The sequence below is a fragment of the Rhipicephalus sanguineus genome, chromosome 1, assembly GCF_013339695.2.
Source record: "Rhipicephalus sanguineus isolate Rsan-2018 chromosome 1, BIME_Rsan_1.4, whole genome shotgun sequence".
Classification (NCBI taxonomy): domain Eukaryota; kingdom Metazoa; phylum Arthropoda; class Arachnida; order Ixodida; family Ixodidae; genus Rhipicephalus; species Rhipicephalus sanguineus.
Genome location: NC_051176.1, coordinates 305,141,328 through 305,156,623, shown reverse-complemented (window position 1 = coordinate 305,156,623; position 15,296 = coordinate 305,141,328). Strand labels below are relative to the sequence as shown.

The window sequence follows — 15,296 nt, the reverse complement described above, 5'->3', positions numbered from 1 at the left end:
GTCAGGAGTGGCCATGACAAGTTAGCCTGTAGTGATGATGATTGTGTGGCCACAACAAGAGAGCAACAAGATAGATTTGTGTAGACACACAGACATCGTCTACAAAATACCAGCGATTAATATAGCCTAGACCATATTTAAAATCAATTTTAAAGAGTGCGTCATGCAACTGCATGCAAAACGCACCACCTCACTACATCGACACCAACTTGTTTTGAATGTAGACAACAACCAACAACCACCTGCATCACGAGCTTGTGTTGGCTGCCATGCTCCTTGCAAGCACTCTCTCCCAGCAGACTTTTTCAACAGAGAGAGGGAGCAACTCCTTTACAGACTTGCAAAGGAGTACAAAGGCCGACGCCCTTGCCTCGGCAGTGCATTTTTGGGGGTGGCACCCAGGAAGCCTTCATAGAAAAGACCACGGTGGAGTTCATAGGTAAACATAGCTGGCTATGTGAGCACACACAATGTGTGGTTACATGCATGCGGTCTGCGTTCATACAAAGCCAGCTATGTTTACCTATAACACCCCTGGGTCCCATCTCTCTCCGCACTCCCTGAAACCAATACTGTGACTGGGCGCTCTAAAAATCTCTGAAATAATTAAGCGTCGGGCACCTGAGTAAATGAAGTTTCCAGCCATGATAAGTGGGTCATTAGCTACTTATAACAACCGAAAAAAACAAGGCGCAAAATTTTTGTGTCCGTGAGCACGTTCCTTCCTCCAACATCACCAGAAATTAACTTCCCTCTTTCTTTTATTATTATTTTTTGTGTAAGGCCACTTGGGCTTGTAATCACCATGCAGGGGCATCTTTGACTGCTTTTAGTCGGGGTCTGCCAAAGGCTCAACACATTACCACTAAGCACGTGCCCTTCGCACTGCGTCTCTCCTCATCCGCCTTTCAAAAAAGTCTTCTTCCCTCTTTTAAATGCCCCCCTTTCCCATACAATGGCCTTCCTCTCGTCCTCTACTTCTGGGTGACAGAGGGGCAGACGCCCCACGGTTGAGAAGGAATGACATCGGTCCCTTTTCTTCCATTTCTTCTTTTTATTTCCACATTTCTTAAGCTCAAAACACAGTCACATTTTTGCCTTCCTTTTTTACTATTGAGATCCTTGTTTCTCTAGTATGGCAATCACAGCATCCAAATAGCCATGCTCAAATCCTTTCCAGTTTATTCTTTTACAGGCAAGTACCAACAGCGACATCCCGTGACGCCATTTCAGTGACTAACCCCCCCCTTAAAGCTAGCACGTGGAGTATGACCTTTCAAAGCACCATCACTGAAAGCAGCAAGGGACACTGCAAGGAATGCTGCAAAGGGGCAATTCTGCATAGACAACGCAGGTGTACGACCATCTTCAAAAAGTGGATGGGCCATAGATTTTTCGTGCCACATTTTCAAACAAACAAGCATTAAATGTTTACCTCATGCTTCAACTTTTTCTTTAAGCTCACCTGAAGGCACCAATGCAACCTTCTGTCCCACCTTTTGCCGATTTAACCCAAACCGCAGTCAGTTCAAAGAAAGAGGCATTTCTAGGCTTGTGCGAATAGTAAATTTTAGGTTCGAAGCTAATAGTGATTTGGTCAAATAATTTCGAATCGAATTCGAATAGTATATATCACATATTATAAAGAAAAATGAGCATATATGTCATAACCCAACTAACCTGCACAATATTTTTTAAAATTGAAACAAGGCATGTGCAAATGTCATACTTTTTGGTTCAAAGGGAAGTGGAAACAACTTTGAACAGTAGCAGGATTTGACTTTCGGCAGAATGCAAGTGATAACCTGTCATATACATTACCTCTTAAAATTTGCTATACTTAGAGCATATAAGCCGGTATAACAACCTTTTGAACTTAAAAAGTGATGAATCTATATGAGGGTAATATGTTCATTTAACCTTGAAGCGTGGCTTCGCGGCAGTGTGGATTTCCCTTGGATAGGTCTATTTACGGTGTAGCACACCTCCACTGCAGTGAAACCGCCTTTACAGGGGGTTACATGTGGTTTATATATGTCTATTCGTTCATTTCAAATACTTCGAAATTTAGAATAATTTAACTTCGTGCCGAAGCGAATTCGAATATTCGTTCAAATATTCGAAGTGCCCGAACATTCGCACAAGCCTACAGTACTGGCTTTCACTACTTTCCTCTTGGTTAACAATCACATGCAATACATGAACACATAAAGTAAAAATGTTATGTGCTAACGTAGTGACAAGAGAGCTACATCACACATATTCAGCAAGTCACACTATTGCATGTGTCAATGTGAACTTGCAAAAAGTGGGCCACCATTCTATTACATATAGTTATGGAGTCGTTTGATATTTTCCGATTACCAGTACAGGAGGCTTGCTACATTTTTTACTATAAAACTGGGTAGATTAGAGTCTGGTAAATAATGACAAAAAAAAAACAGTGAGGTAGGTGTATACATTTTTTTGCTGGCTTTGTTTCTTTCTAACCTTTCTGTCAGTCTCATCAAAGTCAAACTAATGGAAGTTGAATAATTTAGCTTATATGTTACGTTTTAAAATTTACTGTACTTGGAGCATATAAGCCAGTATAACGAGCTTTTAAACTAAAAAAATGATGAATCGATGTGAGGGTAATATGTTCATTTAACCTTGAAGTGGGGCTTCGGGGCAATGCGGATTTTCCCCGGAACCCTCCACTACAGTGAAACCGCCTTTACAGGGGGATTACATGGGGACTATTATACACCTATTCATTCATTTCGAATACCTTGAAATTTCCAATAATTTAATTTCGAATCGAAGCAAATTTGAATACTGCAATATTTGTTCGAAAATTCGAAGTGCTCGAATATTCGCACAAGCCTACTGCTTACCACTCCTGATATGCTCCCGTTGGTGTACCATTGAATAATACAGCAAAAGAGATTTGAACAGATTATGTGCTTGATGTGAATAGCGGTGTACATTCTCAAGCACGCACAAGCACTAGCAATTAAGCTGGAATGTGAGACAAGTCGTATAAAAAGCCAGCACACATCACTTGTAGATCATGTTTTGATGAATGATGACTGTGCTTGGCGTATTGGTGTACTTTTGCTTGTTTCAATGGGCACAAGTTTCCACATTAAAGAGTTACATTCATGACTCACAGTTCTGATACTGCCTGGTGCTTCACCATCACTACAATGTGCAATGAATGAAAACAAAAAGAAAAAAGCTGGGAACTTCACACTCACCAGGTCCTCCCCAGGCATCAAAGCCAGTTGCCAATGTAGCCTGAAGCCGCAGACCCTGTTGTGTAACCTTATCTCGTGGCACGGGCAGCAGGTGCCAAGAAGCATTGGGCTGGCCAGCCTACAATGGTCACATAACCTGTGAAGCTGCTGCACATGTGACATGCTATCACTGTGGTATAACCACTTGGAGCCTAACGATCACACAAGAGACGTAGTAGGTATTTCCAACCTCATGGCAACAATTTTCAAAGACGATAAAAACAAAGACTGCATCATGATGGTGACAAAACTGACAGAACAGCAACAAAGTCAACACCGATCATGCAAGACAATGACATGACAAAAAGAACAGCAGCATGACAACATGAAGATGAGACTTTGTTGAAAAAAAAAATGTCATACATTATATTCACATTCCTGTTAGCCTGCCTATGACAATGACTTAGTGTGCGATACACTACAGCACGGGTTCTCGAACTGTGTTCCATGGAACCCATAAGTTTCGTGAAGGGCATTTTAGCGTTTCGTGAGTGGTTAGAACGAATGTGACCCGCTTCTGTTTTACCCCCATTAGCACCTAATTTATTGACTCAGACAAGAAAATTTGCATTGCATTTTTCATTTCACGAAGCCATCACACGCCACATCCACACATCTGGAGGCTGTGAGTAGCGAGCGACACACACGTGGTAGCGGCACTAGAGTCGTAGTTGTAGTGCACACAGTGAAATTTCTGCAATTTGTGGACACGCAGTGACAGAGCGCTGGTAATTCATATTCTGGAGCTCAGCTTATAACACACGCGCAGTAATCAATTCAGTAATTCTGCAAGCCAAAAGACGAAAGATGATATTGGCAGTCTAAATGTACGGCGCCGAAGAGCACGTACGTGGGTTGAGTTACATATAGCTTATGGCGCGTCGACGTTCACGTGGCACAAATTTAATACACGCTGATTTGTTACTGCATAACACTGGTTTCGTAATCAAAACGGCCGAGCGCTTTGATACTCACAAGACGCATCACTTTGTACCAGCTGTAGGCCACACAAGCATTTAGGCTTAGCTCCATGACCGGTGGGCGTATCAACGGCCATTTCCCAGTGCAATTTGCATACAATCTTTTTTTATGTCTGGCGCTTTGCTTGTGTGAACACAATGGTTACGGCACGCATGCCTGAATTATGCTGTGTACATGAATTATGCCATGAGGCGCTTTGCATGACTAGCAGAGCAGCATGGGCATAGAGGTATGCTGTTGGGGTTCCCCAGGACCAGAATGTTTGAGAACCCCTGCACTACAGCATTAAACTAATGTGCTGTGGTCAAACTCTGTAACTAATGTTAAGCATGGCACTTCTTGTACCAGGTGTTTCAAGAAATGTGTCCAAAAATCTTCAAAATAAAAGAACTGAGATATTCGCTTGCTATTTTCAGCATTACCTTTCCTGCGGCAGCAGACATTTTAAGAAGACTAGAGACATTAATTATGACAGTAAGTAGAGAAATTAGCATAACTTAACGTTTTAATCAGAGGACAAGGGTCTTCGGGCTAACTGGGGAGAATCAAAGTCCTTGCTGCGAACAGCCCACTGCTGCCTTAAGTTTTCAAAACAGCGGCCACTGATAATTTTTACGGAGAAATTAAATTCGACCAATTTCGGTGGAGAAACCGAAACACCGGAAAGCGTAACTGCCATACTCTTCCGGGATGTTCAGAATATCACCCATCTATCTACTTCGCTTCATAGGTGTGCAGGCAGCGCTTGCCAAGATAGCACATGGCACATGTAGGTTAACGAATGCAAAAGAACTAACACCACTGCAGTCGTCAGAAAGAGTGACATCATTCAGAGCATCTGCTGGAATACGGCAGTTGTGCTTTTCGATGCTTTGGTTTTAGTTTTGCAGATGAATTTGGTTGCATTTGATAACTCTGCAAAAGTTACGAGCAGCCACTTTTCAGAAATCTCGAAGCGGCAATAGGCTCTTTGCCGGAAGGACATAATTCCCCCATTTGACTCTCCCACCTGTCTCCTCTAATCAAAAAGTTAATTATTTTAATTTGTGTTTAACGATGTAATTAATGTCTCTAATCATATTAAGATATCTGTTGCAATTATTGCATTTCCCTTATTTAGGAGAGCCTTAGATGCCTCATCAAACACGAAAATTGACCAGCGACGGCAGCAGTGGTGGAGTCGACACGAGTGATGCAAGAAATCATCGTTACGTAATGACGTCACCATATGACAAACCACCAAACTTTGTCACATCATCATGAAGTCACATGATGCTCCCATGTCGTCACATAATGTGATGTCACACGATGACATCATCGCCTGGCATCACTGCTTGGTCAAAGGTGGGGCCGATCACGGATGCAGAGCAAAACCAGGCGAGGTGCAGAAAGCTTGCAATGCCTCCAATCCTGGAGGCAGTGAAAAACCACGTTAGGTGCAGAATGCCTTCGGACAGGGGTGGGAAAGGATCAATACATCAACTCAGAAGAAAAAGAAGATGGCTTTTCACTTCAAGTCGTCTTAGGCGAATGCATAAGAGACCCTGTGAGTTTTTTTGTTTTGTTTTTTTGTTGTTGTTGTTGTTTTAAAGGATTTTCAGACACATTTCGTGAAACACTCTGTATATGTGTTACGAGTGTGAAATGTATTGGGAAATGCTGTGATGTGATCGACCAAAGCTACTTCGGCACAGCTTCTGGAAAAGCTAAAAACTCGCTCTGGAGTAGCATAACCTTTTGGAGCAGTTACCAAGCAAACATTTTCAAACGCAGATATTCGTCTGCAGGCTAGACCAGTTGTACTCAGTGTTGTAGGTGTTACCGAAAAAAAGTAACTAAATACATTACCCCTTATACAACAACAAAGGAACGCATTACCACCCAACGTTACCTACAAAAAAAGTAAGGCATTATTGTTACCATTACCGAAAAAAAGTAACACACGTTACTTCTGCCATTACTCCAAGGTCAGAAATCTCAATCAGTGAGTCTTCACTACAGGAGCCCGCAGTAACAATGTTACAAAGCTGATATTTATATTTCACATAAAACTTCTAGACCAAACAACGATTATACCTGAAATACTGATTTAACGAGAATACTTTGCATCAATGTGGCGAACCTTCACAATATTGTAGTGACGTATGAAGTTGCCAATACGGTTACATGTGATGGCTTATATAACCCTTTGGCATATGGTGAAGCCATTTTTCTCAATGTGACATTGAACACAAAATGAGATTTCATCATCAACGCTCTCCACAAAGAAAACATCACTCAACTCTCAACAGAGAGAGAAAACATTTATTGCAGAGCTTTTTGTGAGTGAAGGTGGGAGGGTCCCTTATTCCAGGAACCCCCTGGCCTGGATCGCCCGCCGGGCTCGGGCAACGAGTTGACGCTGGTCGACCAGGTCTGGCTTGGAGATCACAGCCTCCCACGCTTCACTGAGGACGGCTGGGTCCGCATCTGTTGCTGCTGGTTGTAGCGCTGGCATGTTGGCTTTGCACTGTAGTAGAAGGTGGGCCAAAGTGTCTGGCACATTGCAGTGTGGGCAGATGTAGCTGTGCAACATTGGTTTCATATGGTGCAACAGTATGCCGTTAATGAACGTATTACTTTGGAGTCGCCTGTAGTCGGTGCCTTTCTCTAGTAAGTTTGGGGTGTGGTGCAGGGTATGCAGCGATGGCGTAGTGGTAGAGCATCAGCTTCGCATGCAAGAGGTCCGTGGTTCGAATCCCGGTGCCGGACAATTCCCAACCGGATTAAAAAAAAAAAAATCCGCGTGATGATGGAGTTGTGTAAAAAGGCCTGGGGTGCAGCCCCACTGGCGACCACAGCCAGCAATGCACTCCCTCACCAGAGCAGGATTGGCCACCCTGGTGTAGTACTTGGCCACAACCTCCCACATGAATACACCAATTAACCCTCGGCCCTCAGTCCCCAGCGGCTGTGAAGCAACTGACCAAGGCGGCGGTCAGACCTACGACGCAGCAGAGGGTGCTAAGAATCTCTGGGTACGGACAGGCCGCCATTGGAATCTGAATTTGGCTATGTATAACGCTAGAACTTTATCTAGTGAGGCGAGTCTAGCTGTACTATTCGAGGGATTAGAGGGTGTTAAATGAGATGTAATAGGGCTCAGTGAGGTTAGGAGGCCACAGGAGGCTTATACAGTGCTGAAGAACGGACACGTCCTATGCTATCGTGGCTTAGCTGACAGAAGAGAACTAGGAGTGGGGTTCCTTATTCATAAAGATATAGCTGGCAATATAGAGGAATACTATAGCATTAATGAGAGGGTGATATGTATCGTAATTAGGTTTAATAAGAGGTACAAAATGAAGGTGGTACAGGCCTACGCGCCTACATCCAGCCATGATGATGAAATGGTTGAACGCTACTACGAAGACGTAGAATCAGCAATGAGTAAGGTAAAGACACAGTATACTGTACTGATGGGCGACTTTAATGCAAAGGTAGGCAAGAAGCAGGCTGGAGATCATGCAGTTGGGGAATATGGCATCGGCTCTAGAAACGCCAGAGGGGAGTTGCTAGTAGAGTTTGCAGAACGCAATAATTTACGCATCTTGAATACCTTCTACAGAAAACGGGCTACTCGTAAGTGGACGTGGAGGAGTCCTAATGGCGAAACTAAAAATGAAATAGACTTCATAATGTGCGGTCACCCGGGCATTGTACAGGATGTGGAAGTAGTTAACAAGATCCGATGCAGTGACCATAGAATGGTAAGATCTAGAATTCAACTTGACGTGAGGAAGGAACGGCAGAAACTGACACGCAAGAAGCCGATTAATGAACTAGCTCGGAGAGGGAAAGTTCAGGAATTCAGAGTTTCACTTCAGAATAGGTACGCGGCTTTAACCAAGGAAACCGACCTTAGCGTTGACGCAATAAATGATAATCTGACTAATATCATCAAGGAGTGTGCAGTGGAAGTCAGGGGTACAGTCGTTAGACAGGACACTGGTAAGCTATCCCAAGAGACGAAAAACCTCATTAAGAAACGTCAAGCTATGAAAGCCTCAAATGCAACAGACAAAATAGAGCTGGCGGAGCTTTCGAAGTTAATCAATAGGCGTAAAGTAGCCGACATAAAGTATAATATGGAGAGAATTGAGCATGCTCTAAAGAACGGAAGAAGCCTCAAAGCTATGAAGACAAAACTGTGCATAGGCAAAAATCAGATGTATGCATTAAGGGACAAGGAAGGCAAGGTCACAAACAATATGGATAGAATAGTTGAGGTAGCGGAAGAGTTCTACAGAGATCTGTACAGCAGCCGAGGCATTCAGGATTATAACGTAAGAAGGAGTAATAGCGCAGAGGAATCTGACATCCCACCAGTATTGACAGGAGAAGTAAAGAAAGCCCTAAAGGGAATGCAAAGAGGCAAAGCAGCTGGTGAGGATCAGGTAACATCAGACCTGTTGAAAGACGGTGGAGAGATTATGTTAGAGAAACTGGCCACCCTGTATACGAAGTGCCTCTCGACGGGGAGGATACCAGAATCTTGGAAGAATGCCAACATCATCTTGATCCATAAGAAAGGGGACGTCAAGGACCTGAAAAATTACAGGCCCATAAGCTTACTGTCCGTTGTCTACAAGCTATTTACAAAAGTAATTGCTAACAGAATTAATACGACATTAGAGTTCAATCAACCAAGGGACCAGGCAGGATTTCGTACATGATTCTCAACAATAGACCATATTCATACTATCAATCAGGTGATAGAGAAATGCGCGGAATACAACCAACCCCTATACATAGCCTTCATAGATTACGAGAAGGCCATTGATTCGGTGGAGACATCAGCAGTCATGCAGGCACTGCGGAATCAAGGCATCGACGAAGCCTATATAAACATAATGGAAGAAATCTACAGCGGATCCACAGCCACTATAGTCCTCCATAAAGAAAGCGACAGAATCCCAATAAAGAAGGGCGTACGGCAGGGAGACACGATCTCTCCAATGTTATTCGCCGCGTGTTTACAGGAGGTTTTCAGGGCCCTAGATTGGGAAGAGTTAGGGATAAGAGTTAATGGAGAGTATCTCAGTAACCTACGATTCGCTGATGACATTGCATTGATGAGTAACGCGGGAGACGAATTGCAGCTCATGATTACTGAACTGGATACGGAAAGTAGAAGAGTAGGTCTGAAAATTAATATGCATAAAACTAAAGTAATGTGGAACAATCTTGGCAGAGAACAGCGCTTTGCGATAGGTGGCGAGAAACTGGAAGTTGTAAAGGAGTACGTCTACTTAGGACAGGTAGTAACCGCGGAGCCGAACCATGAGAGTGAAATAACTAGAAGAATAAGGATGGGTTGGGGCTCATTCGGCAAGCATTATCAAATCATGAATGGTAATCTACCACTATCCCTGAAGAGGAAGGTATATAACAGCTGCATCTTACCGGTACTTACCTACGGAGCAGAAACCTGGAGACTTACAAAGAGGGTTCAACTTAAATTGAGGACGACGCAGCGAGCGATGGAAAGGAAAATGATAGGTGTAACCTTAAGAGACAGGAAGAGAGCAGAGTGGGTCAGGGAACAAACGGGCGTTAAGGACATCATAGTTGAAATCAAGAAGAAGAAATGGATATGAGACGGGCACGTAGCACGTCGGCAGGATAACCGGTGGTCATTAAGGGTAACTGACTGGATTCCAAGAGATGGCAAACGCGTGAGGGGGAGACAGAAGATTAGGTGGGTAGATGAGATTAAGAAGTTTGCAGGTATTACGTGGCAGCAGAAAGCACAGGACCAGGTTGATTGGCGGAACATGGGAGAGGCCTTTGCCCTGCAGTGGGCGTAGACAGGCTGATGATGATGGAGGGTATGACCTGCATCCAAGTCGATGGTGTTGCAGCAGTGCATGGTAGGTTAGGGGTACCGATTCCGTTTCTTCTGCTGATGTTAGGAAGGTGTCTGGGGTCTCATGCAGGGAAGCCCGGTGGACGCATGCACGGGCTGCGGCGTGTGCCACTTCATTCCCTTCGAGGCCCTCGTGACCCGGGACCCATACAACGCAGGTGTAGGGAGTAGGAGTGTTCATACGCTGAAGTAGTCGTATCGCAGTCGTGGAGATTCTGCCTTTCAGGTAGTTCCGTGCAGCTGTTTGTGAGTCGGTGAAGACCACGATGGAGTCTTCGCTCATCTGGGTCACGAGTGCTATAGCGACTTCTTCCGCTGTGTCCGCACGTTTGGCGAGGGGTTGCCGATGCCAGTGCCGTACCCTTATAATCTGTGACGCTAATCGCGAAGGCGTTACGTCCTCGATACTGGGCTACGTCTACATATCGTGCCTGCGGGTCATTGCGGTGGTTGTTCCTGATGGTGTTTACCCTGGCGAGACGCCTTCCTCGGTGATGTTGAGCATGCATGTTGCGAGGGATTGGCTGAACTTCCAGGCTTTCTCTGAGCTGCGACGGTATTTTGTCTTTACGTTAGTCATCGGGTTCTAGGGTGGTTGTGTGGCCTGTTCGTCGGAGCAGTGCTCGCCCCGTGGGTGATAACTTGAGTCTCTCGACCTGTTTGATGAGGTGTGCTTCGGCGAGTTCCTCCCATGTATTGTGGACTCCCATGCGAAGCAATCGGTCAGTGGAGGCGGTTGGTGGCAGCCCTAAGGCAAGCTTTGTGGCCTTTCGTATCAGCAGATTTAGTCTTTGTTTCTCCGCTGGTTTCAAGTTTAAGTAGGGTGTTCCGTACGTTATGCGGCTGTAAAGGAGGGCTTGTATCATTCTTAAGGTATCGTGTTCTTTGAAGCCGCTGCGGCGGTTGGCCACCTGCCGTATAAGGTGAGTGAGCTGTGTCACGGTATTCTGCAGCCAGGGTAGTGTAGCGGAGCCGGACCCATCCTTATGTATATGGAGTCCGAGGACACGAAGTGAGTCGACTAGTGGTATTGGGATGTCTTGTGGAAAGACCTGGGGGTCCGGTGCGTCGTAACTTGGCGGTCTGCCATGGGTGCGTGCCTCAAGTACTAACAATTCAGATTTTTCCGGAGCACATTGAAGCCCACATGTCGTGAGGTATTGTTGAGTGATGTTAACTGCCTCCTGAAGGCGGTCCTCCTGCTCGCCCGTACTAGCGCCTCTTGTCCAAATAGTAATATCGTCTGCGTATAAAGCATGATGTACACCAGGGACAGTGTCCAGGAGACGGGGAAGCTTGAGAAGGGCCATGTTGAAAAGGAGTGGGGAGACCACCGATCCTTGAAGCATACCTCTGCTAGGTAGATGAAAAGGCTCACTGCGGATGTTGGCTATCCCAATCGTGGCCGTGCGGTTGGTAACGAAGGCAAGCATGTAGGCGTACGTTTTAGCACCGCAACCAACGTCTTCAAGGTTGCGGAGAATAGCTTCATGGCTCACATTGCCAAAGGCGCTCTTTACATCCAGAGCTAGAAAAGATGACTTGCTGTGTTTGCTCAAATGGACAAGGATTTCTTCCTTTATCTTAAGAGGACGTCCTGCGTGGAGAGCATCTGGTGGAAGCCAAACAAGGTGTTCGGGTAGTGGCCGTTTTCCTCGAGATGTACAGTGAGCCGCTCGTTCACCATGTGTTCAAAGAGTTTCCCGGCGCAGGACGTAAGGGAGATGGGGCAGAGATTTGCTATGGAGATGGGCTTGTTCGACTTGGGTACCATGGTCACCTCCGAGTGCTTCCAGGGCCCTGGCAGCTCGCCCTTCATCCAACAGTCGTTATAGTGCCGAAGGAGCACTGTCAACGCCCGGGGTGGTAACTGTCTCAGGTGCTTATTGGCGACTCTGTCTTGGCCTGGGCTCGTATTGCGTGTAAGCTTCACGAGGGCCGCTTGTAGCTCTGCCTGCTTGAAAGGCAGATTGAGGTCTTCGTTCGGTGCTCCCTGGTACTCCCTGGGGGCTGGAAGGTTGGTGGAGGTTGTGGGAGAGCACGCGCGCCCATTTCCTTTCCTTAATGCAGGCGCGATCGGGAACTGAGCGGGAGCGAAGGAACCACTAGGAGAGGAGCACAGTCGCCTTTCCGGACAACCCCTTCTTTCCCGCTACTCCGCGCGCCAATCCTCGCTTCCCGGCTCGCGGGAAAGGGAAGTCGCCCTGCGAGGTAATCAACCCTCGCGGTGGGGAGGGACACGGGAGGTGAACAAAACTGCCGACCAGGCAGAGAGACGGTCTCTCGTGCCCTGCTGACCTGCGAAGGAACATCTCACCGCCCCGAGACCCGCGAGCCGATCATCGACCGAAGGTGTAAGCGTTACCCTTTGTTTTCCCCGAGAGCGGACTATCCCTCTACGCGACATTTACGCGTTATTGCTAGCGTAGCAATAAAGTGTTGTTTGTTGTTCTAGCCTGTTGCCTTATTCGCCCGAACCCGTCGTAGCTGCGATGACGCGCGCTACGGGAAGGGGACGTTGACACGGTACGACTATTTGCGGCTGGGACCGGAGCTAGGCTTCTGCACCAGCCGTGCGTAGAGCGGACCCCCTCATCTGGCGCCCAACGTTAACGAATTTGGCAACGCGGCTAGTTTGGTGGACGCGAGCGACTACCGACGCTCCGTCAACATAGGACAACGGGCATGTCTGAATTCCAGGATTTGTTCATGTTGTCTGATGTTGCGTCGCAGAATGTCGATCCTATGGCTAACGCGGGGGCATTGTTTGGACTTTCCGACAGCGTAAATTTTGGTTGTTTCACGCGGGACAACCAAGGTGTTGCAGCGACCGCGTTAGGAGAGATTAGGCCTACGACGGAGAGCGCCACGCCGGGCGCCCCGTCACCTCGCGACGCGAACAGCGAGATGCCGCCACATGTTGCTTCGGCACAAGCCGCAGATGTGGTCGCGTCTTCGGGCAATAGTGTGCCCTCGAGCGAGGTACTCTTACAGAATGCGCTGTCCGTTATGCAGAGCTTAGCCAGCGCATTGCAAAACACAGCGCAGCCTCCTTCGCAAAGTGCGGGACCACGTGTCAAGGTAGACATGCCTACCTACAGTGGCTACCACGACTGCAGGAGCGCAAATGAGTATCTCGACCGATTTCTCTACTATCAGCAGGCAATGGGGCTTCCCGACGCCGAACTTCTCGCGCGTGTGGTCCCGGTGTCGCTGACAGAGCAAGCGGCCCGATGGTTCCGACTGACCGGACATCGCGCCCGCACGGTAGAAGAGTTCCGCGAGAGCTTCCGCGACGAATTCCTTCCGGCGAATTATGAGTGGCGTTTGAGGAGGGAGTTGGAACTACGCACCCAGCATCCGGACGAATCCTTGCTGGAGTACGTACGGGCGATGGACGAACTTTATCGCCTCGCTAACCCTCTCGCCACCAACGCGGAGAAAGTCGAGCGCGTTACACGGCAAGCGCACCCGACTTTTGCGGCTCACTTCAGGGGATGCAAGTTCGCAGACCTAGAAGAGCTCGCCGCCGAAGCGAAGCGCATACAAGGGGACATCCTCGCGGCGCGAGCGTACCGCCCGCCTCCACCCGCAGCGCAGTCACTCGAGCCTCGCTGCGCGTGGAATGGCGGCGCGTTCGGTTCAAAGGCGTTTAGGGGTAACGCGTCAGCATCCTTCGCTGATGAGCACGTACCGCGCGGTTGGGAACTGTCAGACCGCGCTTTGGACCCCTACGCTTACGCGCTTCGTACGGCCCGTGCTGCGCCTGCACGTGACGTTCCGCGGCAGGAGCACGTGGTCGAGACGAGCCCAGACGAGCGGCGCAACGCGGAGCGAGGCCCGCCGGATCGTGGCGACGAGCGCCCGGGCCGGCGTGGTTTCCGCGATCCTTGCTACCAGTGCGGCGCACCGGGGCACATCGCCCGCGAATGCGGCCGCACGCCGGTTCAAGAGCGAACGCGCGGTTCGGGAAACGGACGACGCCGCCGGTGAACCACGTCGGGCACCGCGCGGCGATCAGTAGTCCTACCGATGCGCTCGGATCACTAGCACCTACAGTCTGTCGCGCAGGTAATGCTGTAGACTCGCCCGCACCGTTAATCGAGTTAACGATAGCTTGAAAGAAAATTGTAGCACTTTTGGATACTGGGGCAAGCGCTTCATTATTTGGGGACGAGGTGTTGCACCATCTCTGCGAGAACAATATCCGCTTGAGATAAAGCAGCACCACGTTCCGCCTTGCTTCGGGCACAGCGCAATCGAGCGGTGCGGCTAGACTTGTGATCCGCTGGGAAAGACGCGTGAGGCGACAACGCTTCGTCCATCTTCCCGGTTTGTCAATGCCTCTAATCCTGGGTCGAGACTTTCTCGCCAAGTCAGGTATTGTCATTGACATTGCAAGAGGGGGTTACCGAGAGCAACGTTACTAGAACAAACTCAGTTTCAAAGCTCCGCATCTCCGCCAGCGGAGGAGGGTGGTCCGAACGGCGGTCGCGAGAACTAGCGGCGCTGCAGTTCCGTCTTGCGCCACTATCGGCGCGTCGTCTGCTGCCACAGCATAACGCTGCGGTCCGCCGCGCAGTTGCTCGCGGCAACTGCGCGGCAACTTTCTTATTGTACTAGTTGGGTGGATACTTAGGTGGATATGCATAAGGTCGTCTGTATGCATTGGCCCGCGTGCGTTGTTCATTGAATGGCTAAGAATCGATGTTCGGTCTATATTGCCACGCCGACTTCTTGTTTTATTTTGATGTATTCGGGTTTGACCAGCAAGGACGGTTATCAACGCTCGACGCTGTCCGCGAAGCAGTGTTCGAGAAGCTTCGCGATTGTAGTAGATCGTTTTGTTAACATTGCGCGCCGCACGCGAATGTTCCAGCTTTGTCGAGAGATACCGCCACCACCAGCGATATCGCTGGAAAGTTCGATAGCGCCTGTACAAAAGCCGCCGCGCTTGACCGCTTGTCGGTTGATCGACGGTCGACGCTCTGTTCCCCGCTATCAGTGTATTTCTGTCATGTGACTTTCAGTTTCCCGGCCACAAGTTAGGCCAAATGAAGAGTTTCATCTCGGACCTGCTGACTGCTGCCTTTGTCGACGTCATGACCCTGTGACAATATTCGAGCTGT

The 15,296-nt window shown here is 48.0% G+C and overlaps 1 protein-coding gene across 4 annotated transcripts in view; it reads right to left on the bottom strand.

Moving 5' to 3' along the window:
• LOC119379400 (uncharacterized) overlaps positions 1–15,296 on the bottom strand; it is a 297,764-nt gene that overhangs the window by 208,749 nt on the left and 73,719 nt on the right. For all 4 annotated transcript variants that reach the window (XM_037648718.2, XM_037648716.2, XM_037648717.2 and 1 more), the window contains one exon: positions 3,240–3,357. In XM_037648718.2, coding sequence (XP_037504646.1) covers positions 3,240–3,357 — 118 coding nt within the window. The remainder of the gene's footprint in view (positions 1–3,239; positions 3,358–15,296) is intronic.